Source organism: Wasmannia auropunctata, unplaced genomic scaffold (genome assembly GCF_000956235.1).
Source record: "Wasmannia auropunctata unplaced genomic scaffold, wasmannia.A_1.0 LD336000.1, whole genome shotgun sequence".
Lineage (NCBI taxonomy): Eukaryota > Metazoa > Arthropoda > Insecta > Hymenoptera > Formicidae > Wasmannia > Wasmannia auropunctata.
This window is the reverse complement of record NW_012026890.1, coordinates 3,483,588-3,503,890: the sequence shown is the minus strand read 5'-3', so window position 1 is coordinate 3,503,890 and position 20,303 is coordinate 3,483,588. Positions and strand designations below refer to the sequence as shown.

At 35.2% G+C, this 20,303-nt stretch overlaps 2 protein-coding genes across 9 annotated transcripts in view; one reads left to right on the top strand and one right to left on the bottom strand.

Annotated features, from left to right (window-relative positions):
* LOC105453385 overlaps nucleotides 1–6,447 on the top strand; it is a 9,860-nt gene extending 3,413 nt beyond the window's left edge. For 2 of the 3 annotated variants that reach the window (XM_011695298.1, XM_011695299.1), the window contains exons 2-6: nucleotides 1,040–1,290; nucleotides 1,663–1,932; nucleotides 3,671–3,804; nucleotides 4,021–4,186; nucleotides 4,886–6,447. In XM_011695298.1, coding sequence (XP_011693600.1) covers nucleotides 1,042–1,290; nucleotides 1,663–1,932; nucleotides 3,671–3,804; nucleotides 4,021–4,186; nucleotides 4,886–5,284 — 1,218 coding nt within the window. In that variant the 5' untranslated portion in view covers nucleotides 1,040–1,041 and the 3' untranslated portion in view covers nucleotides 5,285–6,447. Of the gene's footprint in view, nucleotides 1–56; nucleotides 177–1,039; nucleotides 1,291–1,662; nucleotides 1,933–3,670; nucleotides 3,805–4,020; nucleotides 4,187–4,885 lie in introns of those variants that run through there. The other variant, XM_011695300.1, reaches the window with a different exon arrangement.
* LOC105453387 (basement membrane-specific heparan sulfate proteoglycan core protein-like) overlaps nucleotides 1–20,303 on the bottom strand; it is a 189,522-nt gene that overhangs the window by 147,724 nt on the left and 21,495 nt on the right. The window lies entirely within an intron of this gene.

Below are 20,303 nucleotides of genomic sequence, written 5' to 3'. Positions count from 1 at the left end.
TTCAAGCAGAAGACGGCATACGATTTACTACTCTCATTGTAGATGCACCTTTACTAGCCCTATAAATAGAGAGAGAACTGGGACTGCAGCAGCAGTTCTTCAAAAATCTCGAAAGACGACACACGACATTCGACAATTTGTAAGCAAAATATACGATTTACGAAAATTATTATCAAGTAAGTGTTACAAGAAAAAATAAATTCTTATTTTAAATAATATTTAAGTTTTACAAGTTTTACATATCAAAATTCTTCTGTTTAATGCATTTTAATTCATTTTGATGCACTTTGATTATATAAGTCATAATTTAATTAAAATCAAGTTAACTTGAAATCGATTGAAGAATAAAGTTGTGCATTTATTTGTGTCTCTGACGCTTAATTTGTAAAACATTTTAAATGCGGTTTATATATTATTCTATAAATTATTTTTATATACTATTAGAATTATATATAATAATATAACTCCTCGTAAGTTCAGTCATTAAACGTCCGCCTAATGGCGGACGGATTTGATTCTAAGAAAACCGCGGAAAACATTTCTGAGAAAACTCATCAAGGTGAAATATGGCCAACGTCGTTCGACCACAAGTACGTACGCGATCGCGGCGCGCCAGACGTGTCGTAAATTTCTCGCAAATACCGCAACTCGATCACGTTCGACGGGATCTCAACGCGGAACGTACGTATGCCGTTGGCCAAAAAGGGAAATGGTAAAAGCGGCTTCCCATTACGCTCTTAATTGAAACAGCGATCTCAAACGTAGGGGAATGCGTCCATCTTGAATATCGGACGGACTCAAAGAAAGAAATCGACAGTAAAACGGGCGGAAAAAAAAGCGAGGAGAGGGGAACGGTGAAGGAAAGGCCGTGGAAGGGCTCGAATGAGTGGAAGGAGTCGGCTGGAAAGAGGGAAAGAAAACGTGATAAATCTCGCCGCGAACAATAAGTTATCGTAAAGAATCGTTTTCGCGTTTCGTGACACGGCGGGAAGAACAATGATTTGTCGGGGAAATTCTCCAATTCCAATTCCAATTTCAGAAATGGCCCAAGAGACACCGGCATGGCTGAATGTATGCTTCGTGGAGAAGATCCTGCGAAAGTCGGAAGGCGACAATTCGATCCAGGTGATCGATATATTCTCGAAACCGGCCACCGCCAAGGGTGACAACTATACCAGCGACATGATCAGGGTTACTGCCGAATTTTCTCGTGACCAAGGCCGTAAAACAGAGAAAAAATCAATCATCGTCAAAGTCTCGCCTATAGTCGAAGGTGTTCGACAGGAACTTGTAAGTTAATTTATATAATGTTTTTAATGCAGAGAGAGAGAGAGAGAGAGAGAGAGAGAGAGAGAGAGAGAGAGAGCGCAAACTGGATTTTATTATTTCGGAGTGAACTTCGACAAAAAGATTAAGATAATTATTTTTGAATCATTGATTAAAAATAAAGTTATTTTTATAAATCAAATTTAAAGAAGTAAATATATTTACATTATTCAGCCGTTTCAGAACGAATTTTAATTTGTGGATTAAATTTATTATTTATGTGCTATCCGAAACTTTTTATCACACGAACTTTCAAGGCCTTTATATGAGAAAAATAATTGCATGTTTATTAGATTAAAAGATTCAATTTGCTAGTCTTAAATAAACTTGTTACAGATCGAACAATCAGGTATCTTTAAAGTCGAGATATTGATGATGTCAGATACCTTGGATAAAATGAATAAATTGTTAGGGCCGAAGCACCGCATAAGCGGGAAGGGCCTGTATGTACAAAATGCAAATCCAACGCTTCTAGTGATCGAAGATCTCGCACCTCTCGGCTTTCGCATGGCCGATCGTCTAGCTGGTCTTGACCTAGCTCATTGCATATTGGCGCTTCGCGGAATAGCCAGGTTTCATGCAGCCTCCGTAGCCTTATGCGAGAAGGTAAATCACGCGTGACTCACAATCAGTCTCATTGCAATTATTAAGAATTAGATCAATGGCACAAATCCAAGGACCGTCGAAGGTTCAAATGTTCGCATTAATAAGCCCCTAACGTTATAAATATATAAAAGATGATATGTGGAATATCAGTTTGATTACATCACTTTGATTGCATTGCACAAACGCGTTATTATCACATTACTACGATATTCTTTGTGCTGAATTATTCGAAGTACTTATCTGTTAAAAATATGATAGTAATTGAAAATATTCGTGTAATAGACATTAATTTGAAGTGACAAAACATTTATAATTTTAATTGCTGCAAATACTGCCAAGAGATAATTTTCAATCGAGCGTTAGGATCACGTGCTTAACATACTTTATATAATTCTATTGGGATCTGACATGGGGGCGGAGACTAATATATGTATATAGCTAACAAATATGGTGACAAAGTGCTTGCCATGTACATACATTGTACTTATATAAAGGAACTAACTTGTTAATTAACAAACTTTTTAATTATAATGTTGTTAACTATTAGTCATAATGTTGATTTTGTTATTTTACAATAAAAGTTTATAATAAATACTATACAAACGTATGCTAAATACAAGCGCGAGTATTTCTACTTTTTGGCAACAAATTGCGCCACCAAAAATGTCAAATCCCAATAGAGAAATATGTAGTTTCTAATTGTAATATTAAATACTTAATAGTTCCATTTAAATACTATATGCAAACATACTATCTTATTTCATACTATAAATCTATGTACTGAAAAGATAAAATTTAGCAACCATCTATTTTACAGTAAATGATACATTTATAAGGTTCAAGTAAATTACAGACAGCATCAAGTAAATTACTAGTAATAAGAATAATGACCAGTCACGGAAGATTCATAAGAGCTCGAACAAATATGTGTTAAGATTAGGAAAAATTAATGTGCTTATTAACGCAGTAACGATTATTACGTAACTGAATCCAAGATAAATATCGTGTATCGTGGTCCTAAACTCTGATACAACAGATACGTACCTACATCGTAATAATGCGTGCGGTATAATGGTTACCATAAACCGCAACGATTTTGTATAGTCGAATGGGAGTTCGAAACTGTACGGCGAGTGATCCAGCAGAAATGCCTGGCGGAGAATAACCGTTTTAAACAAAGTCCAATATCCTTTATTATCCTTTATTATAGCACGTGCCTCGGCATTTAGCCAAGAAAACACATTGAAAAAGTGTCTCTTTCATGAACAAGAAAAAGTACAATTTACTCAAAAAAATGTCTATCTCAAATTATTCTTTTAGTAAGAAAAATCGACTTTTTCTCGAAATATCATGCATCAAATATCAAACACTTTCAAAACTAAAGTAATTAAAAAGAAAAAGCTTTTAGAGCTTAACTGGATATCTATAAACTCAAATAATTGTAATAATAAGTCCTTTTATATTTGCAAAATTGTAATTTGAAATTAACATACTAAAATATTTTACATTAAAAAATTGTGATAAATAATAGTTTGTCTCTTAATTTTCTTCAAAAAGAGATCTGCTCTAAATTCATTAAAAAATTGTTAAAATTATATTATTAAAATTATGATCGTAGATTTTTTGTCTAGCTTCATAATGTTCTAAATTTTCAGTCAGCACTGATTGTGAGTTATTTAATTTTATGATCAAATAAATGGATAAACATATCTTTTAATAAAAATATTTTAATATTTAGGAACCAAACCAAAAAACGATGTATAATCAGGGAGGAATGTTTAGCGATCAGCATCCGCCAGAAATGGGAGCTTTCTTCACTATGAGTGTTAAAGGTTTAGCAGAAGAGATTGCAACTTGGCCAGGAATGAAAAAGTAAGATTTACATAAACGATAGTATGTATTGTTCTACTCCTTAATCCAAGATAACATTTTATGTTATACAAGATATTTAATATAAAAAGACTGAAAATATGTTAAGCAGAAAATAAAATGCAAATATAGGTACAAAATGTTCTTTTTAGAGCAAATATTTATATGGTTTTTAGATAATATCATATAATTTTATGTTTATGTGATTTGTATTCCTAGATACGCGGACAAAATAGCTAAACTCACTGACGAGATATATCAAATAGGGATAAATGCAGCCAAGATGTCTGAGGATGAATTTAATGTTATTAATCACGGTGATATGTGGGTGAACAATATGTTATTCAAATATGACAATGACGGTAAACCTGTTGAACACATTTTTGTAAGTACCATCACATTATAAAAATATTACATACTCCCTCTAAACACGATTGCTCATTGATTTATTGTAATCGCGGCTTTATATTGCGACCAAGATTTAAAATAAAATAATTCGTGAAATTTAATTTAATTACGCGCGATACGATTTATATTGTTGAAACGGCTAAGTGATTATTTTTAAAATATATCATTTTAATTGATAAAAATTTAAATTATCATGAACATAATTTAAATATAACATACGGTTTTTATTCCAATTATCTACATTTCTGAATTTTTATTATAATTTTTAGTTATGGTTGAGTGTAATAATACATAAATTTGTGTAAAAATAAATAAATAATAATTTCGAAAAACGTTATTACAGTACGTGCAACGTTAACACGTACGATACGAGCTAATTACCTGCAATATCGGCTTTAGCGACCAAGACAAAAAGGCGGCGATAATATGAGATACTTTAAAATGTAGTATGTTATGAATAATGCAATAAATCCAGTTCGATCGCATTCAGGTAGAACATCCGCCACCTGTCTGCCCGTGTCGTCCGCGCAAACTCTCAACTTTCTCGCCGCGACTTCCTAAACACGAATCCCACTTCTTTCCCGGTGCACGGATTTCATTTCCAATTCAATTGCCGGGATGAGGGGGGAGAGGCTCAAGAGATCGATTGATCGAAAGAGTTCGTTTGATATTACAGGTGGACTTCCAAATGTGCGTCTATACATCGCCGGCACTCGATCTCCTCTATTTTATCAGTACAAGTCCTTCCCCGGATATCATTGAAAACAAGAGAGATATTTTATTAAACGAATACCTTGGCACCTTGTCGGCAACTATGGCGCAACTAAATTGCAAGACACAGCCGCCCACTATGGAAGAATTGAAGGCTACCATGAAACGAAGAGCTAGCTATGGAATGATAGCATCTTTCTCGGTTTTACCGATGGTGCTGTGCTGTAAGAGTGAAGTGAAAGATTTGGATGAGTTAATGAGCAAGGATAATTTTTCAAATCCAGGTTTTAAGAGCGAGAGTTATAAAAAATTAATGATGAAAAGACTACCGCTATATGACGAGTGGGGTTTACTGGATCCCTAATGTATATTTGACCTTTAGTGATCAAGAAATAAAAATAGAAAATAGAAATCTAGAAAAGGAATAAAAGAAACATGAATAATCATAGTAAATATATTAAAATTAATAACAATAGACGTGGAATCTTGATCTTTTTTCCAAAAAGGAGCCATTATAGAATTATCATACTGTGACAGAACATTTAATTTAAAAAATTATTTTTTCATAACATAGTGTTTCTATTTTTTGACTCATTAAAGTTTTAAAATAAATCGCGATCTTCATATTATACCAATATATTAGTGATAACGGTATAAATGTACTTTAGATACTGTCTACATAACAAAACAAAATGCACTCTTAATTCGGCATATATTAACGAAAAATTATGTTTTTAAAATCAATGTATATAAATGTTATTCTATGACAATATCAATGCAAAAATAATGTACACACTAGTTAAAATGCAAAATAAAGAATTTTAGATTGTATTTGATATGTAACATGCGTATAAAGAAATTGAAAAAATTTTGCAATAATATTATAAAGACAATTATTTATAGTATTTAATGTTTTATATAATATACTAGTCAGGAATTTATTTTATATTATTATCTGTGTTTTTAGATCAATTCTTAGACATTAAAATTCCTGTTAAAAAAATATAAACAATGATATTATAGTAAATCAGCAATCTATATAATAATAGAACAAACTATGATCATGGGAATATCGTCGTCTTTCCAATAAAATTGTATAAATAAAAAATGCCATAGAAAAAAAATTACATAAAAGTTAATACATAAAAGTCTTGAGATGTGTGTATGTGTGTGTGTTGTATATTTGAAATTGTAAGAAATTCTATATACATATATACAGAATTTAAGATTATTATAATTATATCAAGAAAAATCTGAGTATTACGACATTATATAAGAAAACTTAATTATTCCCTTTAATAGCTTTTTAATTAACTTTTACTTTCTGCTTTGCTATACGAAGTTACAAAATACTTCCTTTTACGATGCAAAGTGAGAAATTATATAATGGTTGACCTCGTTGACTCAGATTAACATAAATTACTTCAATTACAGATCACATTAAAAAACATGAAAGATTCCACATTCTAATATCATTGATAAACTTGTTGTAGTTTCTTATATATAAATTTAATGTAAAGATCTTCAGTAGTGTAATTTCAAGACTTTTAATACATTTCCAATCTCTCTCTCTCTCTTTCTCTCTCTTTCTCTGTATAAATTATACTCTGTGTAAATTATTATTTCTCTTGCTTTTCTGTAAATTTTTACATTTTTGTTTAATTAAATTTAAAATCCTATAAAAAAAAATTTTTGAATCAAATATTTTATTTTCAAAGTTCATGGAATTTTAGATTTACAAATTATATAACTTACTTTCATCTATCCTTCTAATATAATATACATATTACATAAAAATCCGTTTATAATACATAAAAGTATTCGCTTTGATTAAAATTAGAGCTTCGAAAATTGATAATTAAATTATATATAGTATTAGAATTAATGCTTTAATATATTAATTATAAATTTTACTTTTCTGATATCTTGTTACTCTCATATAAATCTTTGAGATAACCAGACAGATTTAAACTCCAATTGAACTTTCGTAACATTCTTTGCGGAATAATCCTAGTTTTGAATAAATCTACGCGACACAGTTTTGCGTGCATGTTGGCCATTTCACAAAAACAAATAACAAGATGCAAAAAACAAAAAAGTAGAGACGAAATTGGGCACGCGTATGTAGTGCATACGTATTTTATGAATTAATTGCATCACTTTAAATAAAACATTTGTCAGAAAAAATTTATAAAAAAAAATTTGTGATTTAATATTAAGACAAGGATACGGCCATGCTGGTTGAATATTTGAAGCAAAATGCACAACATTAGTAGGATTCATAAACGTTTTAACGAGGTTTTGCTTATAATTTTCGTTGATTTTAGATAAAGCTGAATAATTATCCACGCTGTTCAAAATGATTCCAATTCATGGCATATATTAAGCGTGCTACTGAATAATTAACCTTTGTTGTGGTTAAATAATGATTCGAATTACTTATGGTATTTCATGAAATAAACAGCAGGAAATCATTATTTTGCGGACATAATTGGGCAAATTTTGCAGAGGGAGAAAGAGAGAGAAAGAGAGGAATGGAGGGAAAGACTACATTACTGACGTTAATGCAGCATAGTTTCATCAAAATTAAACAGTCAGCAAACTTAATAAATAGCTATGTGCGGAATTTTGCAAAACGTTTTCAGCTTCCCGTCATATTGCTTATGCGTATTACGAAATTACTACATCATTAACACATTAATTACAATATTAATTATTATTTTTTTTACTAATGTAAGTCAAAATGAGATAATTGTATATATAAGTATTATTCAAAAATATATTATGTCTATATTTTTATATGTCATAAAAGATAACTAAAAGACCGAAAAAAAGATTACGATAATAAAATCATATTTTTAAATATATTCCACGTGAAAGTTAAAACAATACAATGAAGGATCAAAGATGGAAAATAGGGGATAAAGAGGATCAGTTGAAACTTCGGAATCTGATCGTATTGATTGCACATGTTACTAACAAGCAATTGGCGTTTGCAAACCCCATGTCTCAACGCGCCAATTGGAACTACGCATCAATAGATGTCGATTTTGATTTCACAAGAACAGTAATATCCGAGCAGATTATTAGATTATTACATAGTAGCAAATTCAATTGAAAGCCCGATTTAGCAAATCAAATGTAATCATGATACGTGTATGTATTTATCGATCAGCTTTGGATCAAGCTTTAAATAAATATTACTTGTCCAAGGTACTTTCTACTGATTGTCCATTTCATAAATTTTGCTCCATTTGTTCAAATTTTCAGATGAAATTAAAATAATTGTCAGTTGAACGCATTTATCTTCTTTTTAATTCGCAAATAAAATATCGTATAACGACATCCTAAATTCATTCATATATGTATGTTATATCAACTTCCCCTTTCAGAGCCGTTGAAATGTGCCGGATCGCCCTCATTTTCAAGCAGTGCTCGCATCAATGAACCATACAAATTCTCGAACGTAACAATTAAATCCCAACAAGCCATCACGCGAGCAATCGTACGCGCCCATCGGAATTGTGTGGCTGCGTGTGAAATGTGCCGATTCCGGGGGCCTCGTGGAGACCGGCTCGATGAACCGCGAAAGCTAATTAATATCTTCGGGAAGTTGGAATATGTATTCCGCCTTTCAATTGGATCGAACGTATGCCTATCCCCATGGTGTATATGCCGTCTACGTTTCGCACACTCGCTCGACGATACGCGTGCGTGTCCGTGTACCTATTCTTTGCGCGCGTGCGCGCGCGCGTGTGTACGTGTATGTGTGTGTACGTGTTTGTGTGTGTATGCGCGTATAGGCGTGCACGTGACATGGAACAAATGGCGATATTAATTACCGCGATTTGCCATCTCCGATACTGAAATCGACCCCTATTAATCTGAGCTTACACCTTTCGTTCGCCTGCACCTTGCTCGCTTCGCGAGAATAGACTCGTCCTTGTTTAATCCTATCTATATCGTGCTTCTGTTTATTAATATCTTTTTATAATCTATATTATATTGATGAAATAATTATATCTTGTAGACAGAATATACGCAAGTAATTTTATTAATATATTACAATTGATTTCTGGCATTAACAGTAAGTAATTTTCTGGTGTAAATTGCATAAATTAATCTTACAAAATAATGTACGTATAGTCATTATATCTCTAGGTTCCTTTATAATTGTGTCAAAAGATATGTCCTACGAATCACATAGGGTGCAGTAAATGATTTAACTGAAATAATCGTTTAAAAAATAAGAGCAGATAAAATCGTTAAAACAAATAAGTGATATGATGACTGTATTATGTACATATACATATCATTGTATATATTATATAAAATTTAGTGCGCGCGCGCACACACACACACATACACACACACATACACACACACGCGAAAAATATATTCTATAAACAAATAAAATTTCAACCGCTTTCGTTTCACGTTTTTGCGACAAAACAGTCGATGGCACCAATATATATGGCTCAACTAGCCGAATATTTGGTATTGACTTTTCGCTGCGGATCATTCGTTACACGAGGTAGCATTAAACGATGCGATTGGTTTACATTCCAGCGAGGAACATGTTTTTTGTTCAACATTGCCGCCGCGCAGCACTTCACAGAGTCGTACTTTTGGATCTGCAATTTATGAGCTCAGCTTGTTCAAATTGCGCGCGCGCGTGTGTGTGTGTGTGTATTTTGTGTATGCGGATGTGGAGTAGAAGGGGGTATGCAAACGATATAATTATTATCATCATAAAAGAATTTTGCAATTGAAACAATTGTACAGAATGGGAGGCTACATACAAATAATAAATATATCTTATACAAGATATACGTAGTATATATTAAATAATAGTACATGTGGATGTTCGTCACGTTACTGTGCTCTATATTTTAACAGTAACCACACTGTACTGCAATTAAACATTAAAACAGAAACGTGATTTTAGTCTGATATTTTAATGATAATTTCGCTAATAGTGATAATTATAAATTTAAAAATAATTCTCGTTCTGCGTGCACACACTAATTATATATATAAAATACGTAGAACCATATGTAGAGACGTATAGAACACAAGATTTTTTTTTAAATAATTCCTAGAAAGCTATATCACAACTCGAGAACAAATCTTTTTAAGCAAATTATTATGACTTAATTAAAAGCCCATGCGAAGTTTTAATCGTGCTAAAAACTGCTAAATGCTAAGTTCTAACAGAAAAGTTCTAATAAAAAAGTCTTACAGAAGATATCTCATGAAAAGAATGCGCATAATTTAATGCTACTTTCTTTATAGTCTCTCGCATGCTTTCCAAATTTTACGATAATACACAACAAGACAAAAGTATAATTTTTCAAAGTGACACTACGTGAACTATATCGAAAGCTCCAATCACTCTTGGAAACAAAAGCCAGAGTGAATAAAGTTAAACGTACATAGACGACGGTAGGATCACCGGAAGGCGAAATATGAGCGAGGATGGATGATTCGAGGAAAAAGAGACACGAAATAAAACGGCCTCGTACTATCCTAATCTAACGCAATTTCCTCCTCTTTCGACCCTCTCAAACAGCGCACTCATAACTCGGTAAGATATAGATTATCCCAGAGTCTGTTTCACTTCACGTTTCAAAGCGGTTTTGTTTTTTCTTCCCGTCTCATCGTTCGTCGCAGAAAAGCTTTTCAATTCTTGACCGAGAACGGTTTAAACGTTTACATTCTGAAAATCGATTTCGCGATTTACGTGACGGGAGTGTTATTTCATTGGCAAAGTATTCCTCCCCTTCTCGTCGTAAATTAAAATGGTTATCGAACTATAAATGCTTTTTCCATTTATTTAAGCAAGATTTTTATTTGCCAAAAACGAAATACTACGTTCGATACTAAATTACAAAAGCTCTGAAAGCTTTATAATCATCGGAATCTTATTCATGGCCATGACACGTGTATTCAGTTTTCACCACGTGGACAAATGCTATTCACGATAATCGATCAGATAGTTTCTGGGACAGTTTCCCCAGTAACATTGATAACGGCATCATGATGATCGACATATTGACCAATGTAGGAAGTAATAGGCAATTTCTGTATCAAATAAGCTAATACATCAATATCATTACTCAAAGTCTCGAATCGTGATAGCAAGCCGAGATAGGAAAGCGTCCCTTTCCGCCCATATTTCACATCTTGAATACAATCTGTGGTATCTGATCGTAGTATCCCGGGACTAGAACACTATAATGAAGATTCTATTCATTTCACGACAAATGCGGCGTTAAATCAACTAAGTGAATCATCGTTACACATATAAAACATTAATTAGTAACACAGCGTATTATACCTATACAATCATATTTACGAGTCTCTTGAAATCAGGAAAATTGTTGCTCGTAATTGTAATAATTATTCTTATTCATCATTTGTTTACATTTAATATAGCCAATTGATATGACAATGAAAACGGTTATGCTTGATGCATTTATTAATCATTAATTTATTTGTATTTAATTAATTTAATGCAAAATAATACATAATTAATAATATTAAAATAGAAATGTGCAATGCTAAAAGCAGCACGACAAAATAATGTAAAATAGGAAAGGATGGAACGGATAACAAAGTCTGAATATCGAAATCGCGCGCGGCACAGAGAGCCTAGAGCTTGATAAACCCGATAGCGATTCATCACATTTAACCTTATTCACAATAGAGAGCCCACTGGAGCTAGCCAGCCGGGAGATTAACAAAAAAAAAGAGAGGAAAGGGCACGAAAGGAAGGAGCAGAAAATTACTCGCTGATCCCGGGCGAAATTGAAGCGCGAACTTCGTCGACTAACCCACACCTAGCCCCCATTCTCGCCATCATACATTCGCGGCCTTTGTCTCCAGGAACTGATGCGGTATCACATGTGTAAAAGTAATATCTGGTATGCGAGTACCAGTCAAAGGGGTCTCCACGTTTGAGTTATAAGGCCGGGGCTGCGTTGAACGCGGGCGCTCGAACATGAGGTCGAAAGAGGGACCGCACATATATATACGTATACATAGATCCGGTGCTCGGTGTTGTACACGCACAGTGGAGTACGAGAAGAAGAGCATCATGAGAATATGAAGCGAACTGCATGTATATCTGCGCGTATATAGGCGTGTCGAGGACAGAGGGTTGATAAACGTCTCTCCCGACCAACCGTCCCCTTTCCCCTCCTCCGTCTCCCTCATCCCCAGCCGTCTTCCCCGCAATCATCTCGCCGTCGCGAGTATTCATAAACTACTCAGACAACGTCTGAAACTTTACGTCGCGACCCGGCGATGTTCTGATACGAAATAATAGCGGGCGCATAGTAATGAAGATCGCGCATGTTTCGCCTGACCCGTCCTACGATCGTATGTAAGCGCTTCTGTTCCATTACGTACGTAGAGAATTCAGCATGCAATATAATGCAAAACGGAGTCAAATCGTGCAATTTAATGCTGCATAACACAGACGATTCTGACGTTCGAATATGTAAAGCTCTGTTAGTGATAAAAAAATAAAGAAGATATTCTCTCTGAGAAACAATATATATGTAAAGAAGAGGTGCTCGATTAATATCATATTAATTTGTGAATGTCCCGAGTCATATTAAAATTAACGATGTCTAATACCGTAAGAGTATCAAAAAGATATTTTTATAAATTTAATCTATCCTAATTGTATTATAAAATAGAGTATTATGTGTAACATATGTATATGTATACATTTAACACAAACACAACGTATTAAATATGTATAGGTCACACATAATACTCTATTACATTTAATACGTTACATTAAATGTAAAACAGGGCATTTACTTTTGCTTTAATAAATAAATAAGCCAATATAAGATACTTCTTATTATCTTCATTTACTTGCAGCGACTGCCCTCCTCTGACCAAATCAATCACAATCAGGGAAAGTCATCGCCGCTATATAATCGGACGATCGGCCAAGTGCTGATTCCGTGGGAGAGCACAATTAGATCGACAGTTTCGTACGGATGGGTATGGGAGCCGACGCGAGACAGGCTAAAATAAATAAACGCCATAATTCACGTTCAACAGTTACGAACGGTTCAATTCGCGATTGGAACTGGTCCAATGGCAGAAGGTGATGCAGCAGGGGTACGGGCGTGCGGTAATAGACGAGGTGGTATGCATTACGTGCGCGCGAGGGTGGCAGCAAATAATCCCCCCCCCCTCCCGACTTCGCAGGACGAGCGATGCGACGAGCGTTCGCTGAAATTAATTTAAAAGACAGTATTTCCTATCGCACACTTAGCACCTGCTATAATCTCGTCGCACCCTCGCAATTTCGCATCAGTATCCCCCCCCCCCTTTCCTTCGTCAATCCTCGAGCCAACCTCGTTGCCGGTTCAAAATAAGTGGATTACCTTAACTTGATAAAATGAGGATCACATTTTATCGCGTTAAAGGAAAACCTTTCATTTGCCGTCTTTCTCTTTCTCTCCCTTGCAATCATTTACGTCCCTTTGCTCCTGATCGCAGCAGCCTCGCCTCTATCCCGTGCTCTTACGTGGTTCTAATCCTCGGCCACCATCGACTGTCCCTATTTCTCCATAGTTTATTGCTTCTCTTTCAATTTCACCTGTGTTTCTAAGTGCTTGACCGAGAAAGATACAAAGGCAAAAGAATGTAAAGAAATACCTTTACAGTCGTGTGCATAAAGATTTGACCGATTTCTTCACTATACGAATTACAAAAAATTCGTTTTACACATCGGAATTCATTAGTATCTAGATATTATGTACAGTTGTGGATATATCGGTTGCGACACTTTTTTTTTTATAGATTTCAAAACGCACTAATATTTTGCATATGCGAACCGCACGATTGGTGTTATAAACTGTCTCTAGACTAAAGACAGCAGTACATCGTGGTTTGCATTTGCAAAATATTAATTACCTATAAAATATATATTATGTACATCAAATATATATTAGAAACCTAAAAGAAAAAAGGTATGTCGCAACCGATCTGTCCACGACTGTACAATAATTTCAACCTCGTGGGGGCAAGCGAACATCGTACGGAAATAGAGCAAAATCGTACACACTTAATTTCACTTTGCACTTCGCTATCTCGTTCGCTACTTTACCGTTGGCGTTTTCGCGGTAACCGGGCGTGTGCATGAGTGTACGTGCATCGGATGCACACGTAATGCGCACTCCATCAGTACAGTTGCGGTTGAGAGCACTATCACCCGAATAGGAACAAAAAAGCCGGAGGAGAGAGAAAGTGTGGGGGGGGGGAGAGGAGGGGAGCAGAGAGGAGACAGTTGTGCGAAACAAGTGATTATCACTTTGTCGCGGGAAAACTCGCTTACTCGCCGAATAATTCCGGCCCTACATCGTTTGAAGCGCATGAAGCGTGCTCATGCGTGCTAATACGGCCCAGAAGAAACATTCCCCAACTAACGGAACCTGTAAACCACCGCTTAAATTTCCGTGTGATAATTTTGCTAAAACTAACGTTTTCATCTGAAAACCGTGACAAGTGCTTCCGTTGCGGCTCTCGTTGCGCTAATACAATTTATGGAGAAAACTCCCTAAAAAAGGGTACACTGGGAAAAAAAATTTCCCCCAAGATTACTGATTTGTAAAGGAATATTCCGGGGGATTAACAAAAGCGCCCGGAGCAGGCGAAATTTACATTTATCGTATATTCTTCTTGCTCACGAGATAAATTATCTCCGAGAGGGATCCGTGCGTTTGCCATTATTCGTTACCGTGGCAAGACAGGATAATCCGTAATCTTATCCTAATGAATGTCCAGTTAAATTCAATTCCCTTAGGGGTATATAACGTTTCAACATGCGCCGAAGTTACGGAGAAACTAGACTCCAATGGGATTTCTTTCATTGGGCTCTATTGCCCACTCTACTGCCACTGCTCAATTATGATATTAAACTTCCCGCTGACATAGATGCGAAGCAATTTCGCGGGATTAAAGTTCCATACAAGTTCACAAACAGCGTTCCGTCCGTAAGACGCGGGAAATGAGAGGCTTTCCTTCGAATGCCTCGTTGCGTTTATTCTCAATGCTGAATTATTTCTTTTGAAGCCGCAGGCGCGCGCGCGCGCACGTCCCGGAGACGCCGGGTCAAAACCGCCGCGGATAGAAATAATGATGCATCCGCGGCGCGGCATCGAAATAAAGGGACAAAATAAACTAACGCTCGGCAACGGATATTGCGGTATCCCGCGGTATTATCCGTGACATTACCATAACTGAAAACTGTACCATCGACGACCTCTTAGCGGGGAAACATGACAATGGAATAAAGTATTGCGCCTAGACGGATATAAATTGGATGTGGCAATAGATCCATCTGTCACATAAGCGAACAAAGATAAACTCGATACCGAGATTTGAATAAACAGAGAATCTGAATAAGTTTACCCTCGAGTTTCGTTCGACATATCAATTTCTCGTAAAACTCGTCTGATGCACAAAGAAGTGCTCGCATGAGTTTTATTTTAACATTGATTTCGCGTTACAAAAATATAATTCGACTATAGTTATGAAAAACTGAATATATAGTCGAATTATATATATATATATTAGCAGAATTTAGTTAAATGTAATTTCAAGCACAGAATATATACCTATGTATATTATTATAAACTATTTTAAATATCAGAGAGTTATTTAGACTATGAGAAATAGAACAAAAGGAGCACTCTTTATAAAATTATAAATTTACTTTTTCCCTATTTTTAATTCTGTATCAAATATTGTTAATTTATTTATCTGCCTAATTCATTAAACTACTAAACGACTAAATTTATTAAAACAGAATTAGGATATATTGCAATAATTATAACATATAAACAAACAAGTTATTGATTATTATTATAATTATTATATTAGCATTAGCCATAAATACTCCGATTTACACTGTGTCTAAATATTACTACTTCAACTATATACTGATACTTTGTTTAATACTCTGAAGGGAATAAAGGCTGAAATGGGAAATTCTAAACTTTTTTATTGGAGTGGATTATCAAAAGACATTTGTCGCGCTAGTCATATATGTGTCGTCACAACGATCCGGCTTTAAATCCCTGCGTTAAAGAATCTCGGGGGGCAATAATATTCACACCTCGCCTGGTCCACCGTGCACGAGCGGCGGTTGTACTACTTCCTCTAGTCGATAATCCTCCACCCACATTCACTGTTCTCCGTAGCAGACCGGGTCTATCTATCCGCATGTCTGTAGGGTAGTTTATTATTCATTGGGGTTGCATCCCCAACGCGGATAAACGGCGCATTGTTTATGCATTAGCCTGTACCCTGCCTGCCCCAACTGGGCCTCCGGCCATTGAGATGATTCCGTCTTTTCTCACATTCCGGGCCATCGAATCTTTCTTGCCTAATTGTTAACCCCGCGCGTACGTAGAATTCCCATTTAGATTGCAGGAAGCGATGAATCGCCCCGCACTCCGACTCGTATTCGGATTATTGTTATATCGCTCAAACTCGCGGAGAATTTTTGGGTTGCACTCGGACGAAAAAACCAACCGGAAAGATATTGACTCGAGCAATTCTTATAATCCTTCTTTAACCTTTAATAAAAAGGTAAGACGATTACGGCATTATACGAATAAATGGTATCGCGTGCTCGGAGCTGATGATAACGTAAAATATGAAATATAAAATATGAAATGAGATTCGGAGTTTGCTAAGTCCGCTTTGCCAGCTAAATCGCTATAATGCCGTTACAGATTACATCTAACATGCCTCATAAGAGCAATCTCTCGTTAAATCGGCTCAGCTTTCTCGATTTGGGAGCAACGGTGGTGATAGACGGATAGGAAATGCGATCGCGCCTCTATCGCCGGTTTAAATCGAAGACCCGATAGTTCACACGGCCCGATGATTAATGGCGAACGTCTGTCCTAGACAATCGGAATATAAAATGCGCCACGGAACTAAAAGGAATCTCCAAGCGAGATGGTATGAATAAAATAACCATTAATTTCGGTGGATTCATACGCCGTATGAAATTTGCAACAGGACACCTCTGTTCGCTGCAATTATATTGAAAATATCATTAGCAAAATTTCAAATGGATATTTAAAATACGAAATGAGTGTAATATATAATTTAATTGTACTAACGAAGGAAAGATATTTAAATTATAATTTTCGATTAAATTTAATTTAAAAAATAATAGCAATAATTTATTTCTTTAATAAAAATTATTTTTTTATCGGCATCATTAACGCGTAAAAAATACAGATTAATTTGTATAAACCACGCTTTTTGAGATCAACAAATTTATCGTTATCTTTTCTATTTATATGAACCAAATATTTTAGTACGTTTCATTATTTGTTTTCGTATATTCGCGCTGTTCAATTTCCGTATGCTTATGCATGCGTGTTTTTATACAAGAATTCATATCAGGGTCACGAGCAACGCGAATAAAGTACGAAATTGTTCCACCAAATTATTACGTATTTTCGCATTATGATAACCCTATTGTTTTAAACCATGCGATATTACGGGCCATACATTTACACGATCGTGTACATATACTCTGGTTTTTGCGTCCGTGACCGTGTTTTATATTTTGATATCAGCTCCCTTTGAATACGATGTTCATTACGGCGCATTTAAACGATCTCTCATGTATCATGCTTTAATTCATTTTATATCAAAATTTATGTTTATCTAAATGTTCGCTAAACTACGGAATAATGATAGGTCAATAAAGCTAAAAGTATTTTCAAAAATTCGAAAATGTAGCTCTGTAATTTTTGCCTGATGCGAAATATCTCTAATAAAAATTATTTTGCTGCTATATACACCAGGCAAAAAATCAAATTGTTGGAGAATTTAGATTTATTTTCCATAAAGTTTTTTAATAAATATGTATTGCTTATTTTTTAATAATTTCTAATGCATAATATAAAACTAAATAATTAATTTATTTTATCTTTCTACATCAAAATTAAAAAATACATTTTTTTAAACTGAAAATAACTAAAATATCACCACTTAAAAAATTTAAATTTAAAAGACAAAAATACAAGCTTTTCTCCATTCTAATTAAAAATCGTGTTTTTCAACCTATTATATTTTTTATCGTTCACCTAAACATTACTTGCTTGCACTATAATTGTATGTTCTTTATTTTAATATTATTTGATCTTAAACAAACACACTACGCAACAGTTGTTGAACTTGTTTGGAGCTATTTGTGGTTTCCCTATTCAAACATAAAACGCAAACACCTGAGATAAAATCGGAAATATTTCGGCAAATATTTTATGTGCTATAATAATATACAGTTTTACCGAGATTTAAAAAAAATAAAAATTAAAAATCCGGATTTATTTATCTTATTAATCTTATTTATATTGAGTAACTGTAACTTATTTTTTATCGCTGGTGTACTTATGTATTCTTACGTAAAATTCGATGAGAATTTATCCGATTTTACTTCTTCAATTTTTCTTAGAATCTGTTGTCCCGACGCAAACGTGACAAACAGAAGAAGCATTCGCTTTTGACATGTGTCGAATTTGTGATACTCAAAAGAATACGTGACATGCATATGCGCGCGCGAGCGTGAGGATACAGCCGGAGTGCACGCGACGGAAAGTCGAACGTCACGGATTTTTCTCACTCGATCTCAATCTTCAAACGTCGTCGCATGTTTTGCATCCGGCAACCAAGACACAATCTCGGTCGCGCGCGCGGAGCCTGCTCTTGACAAAACAATAGTTTCGACCGGTAATCTCGGACTGTGTTTTAATCTGAAAGAACACCGGGTACGCCGCTGATTGCATTGCAGCAGTAATCTTAGTTTTTATCGCGTCTCGAGATTGGTGGAGGTGTCGGCTGGGGAGGGAAGGAAGGGAAGGGTTTGTTACATGCACCCCGCCGCTATGGATATCGGGGTCAGGCTGGTGCGACCTGCATTATACACGCCATCACGTATAATCTCGAGAAGAGTAAGAGCCCACGCGGACACGGTCGACAAGAAAAAAAATATACACCCGCGCAATATTCCGACCTGCTGTCATCGGTCGTTTGATATACCGACTGTGCACGGAACGTAAACAACGATCGCATTTACCGGGATTTCTTATGCACGATACTCATTCGTCATAGAAGTTTCGAAATACGCCGCAATATCGTTTCTCCATAAACATGGAAATAAAATTTCTTGCAATTTTTTCTTGCTATTTTTTGTCCTACATCCAGAGGTATTATTGTACTACATCCTGTAGTACAATAATACCTCTGTAAAATAATTTGAATATTAAAAAAGTGAAATATTAAAAAAATCATTACACATTAAAATCATTGCACATTATTAACAATCAATTATCTTATATTAAGCATGAAATCTATTTAATACGAACTATCACGTGTTTTTTCATTTAAATACGAGCCATCATCTTATACTAAAGTCGACATCGTTAAAAATATTCATTCATGTTTGTGAGCTCAGCACACAAATATCACGTCGATATTTAGCGAAATAAAAAATATTGGGAAAGAATATCGTTTGTGATAACAGAAGCCGTAAAAAAAACTTCGATATCAACTACTGAACTACGTCAATCGACTCGCTGTTTTAATTAAAATAGCCTGGGAAGGATAGTATGTATAACCGAATATTGCTAGATTGGAAAAAACCTGTATATTGCAAAACAGATCGTCGACGTGCCAAAGGCTCGTGACGGCGCTGTTACGCCTTTGCCGATCCAACAACATAGCGCTGTATATCTACCGGATCTCGTCACGGCTTCCTTCAATCTTCGAGGCAATATCAGGGCCTGTTCGTGTGCCTCTTGGTTAGCAAACTGCAGGTGTGCCGTGTTTATCACCATCCTCACCCTTCGTCGGCAATAATTAATTACCCTGGAAGACCTTTTAAGTCGTTGGCCGCGACGCGACGCAATTATCGCGAACAGCCTCATAATGACGCGAAATTTATGCATTGTAACAAACTTACGGTACAACGACGCCATTAAATCAAGCGTAATGCTCGGCGAAGCTTTTCTTCAGGTCTCTGCCGATAGGGGAAGGTCTACCGATTTTCGCAAAAGCTGCGCCGTATGTAGAACGAATCGATACGACGCTGCCACTTTCAATATTACTGTCACTTTTGGCTTGATGGATGTTCCCCACGCCAGCAAGTCAAAGTTTGTTATTTATTTCCAAAAGTTTTGCTACAGATCTTTTCCGTAATCTTTCAGTACAATTTTTAATTGCTCGGAGTTGAACGAAAAAACTTTAATTAAACAATCTGTTACTAAATATCAAATCATAAAAAAAACTCATTTCTAGCAGAAATGAATTTTTTTCATAATTTACTTCTC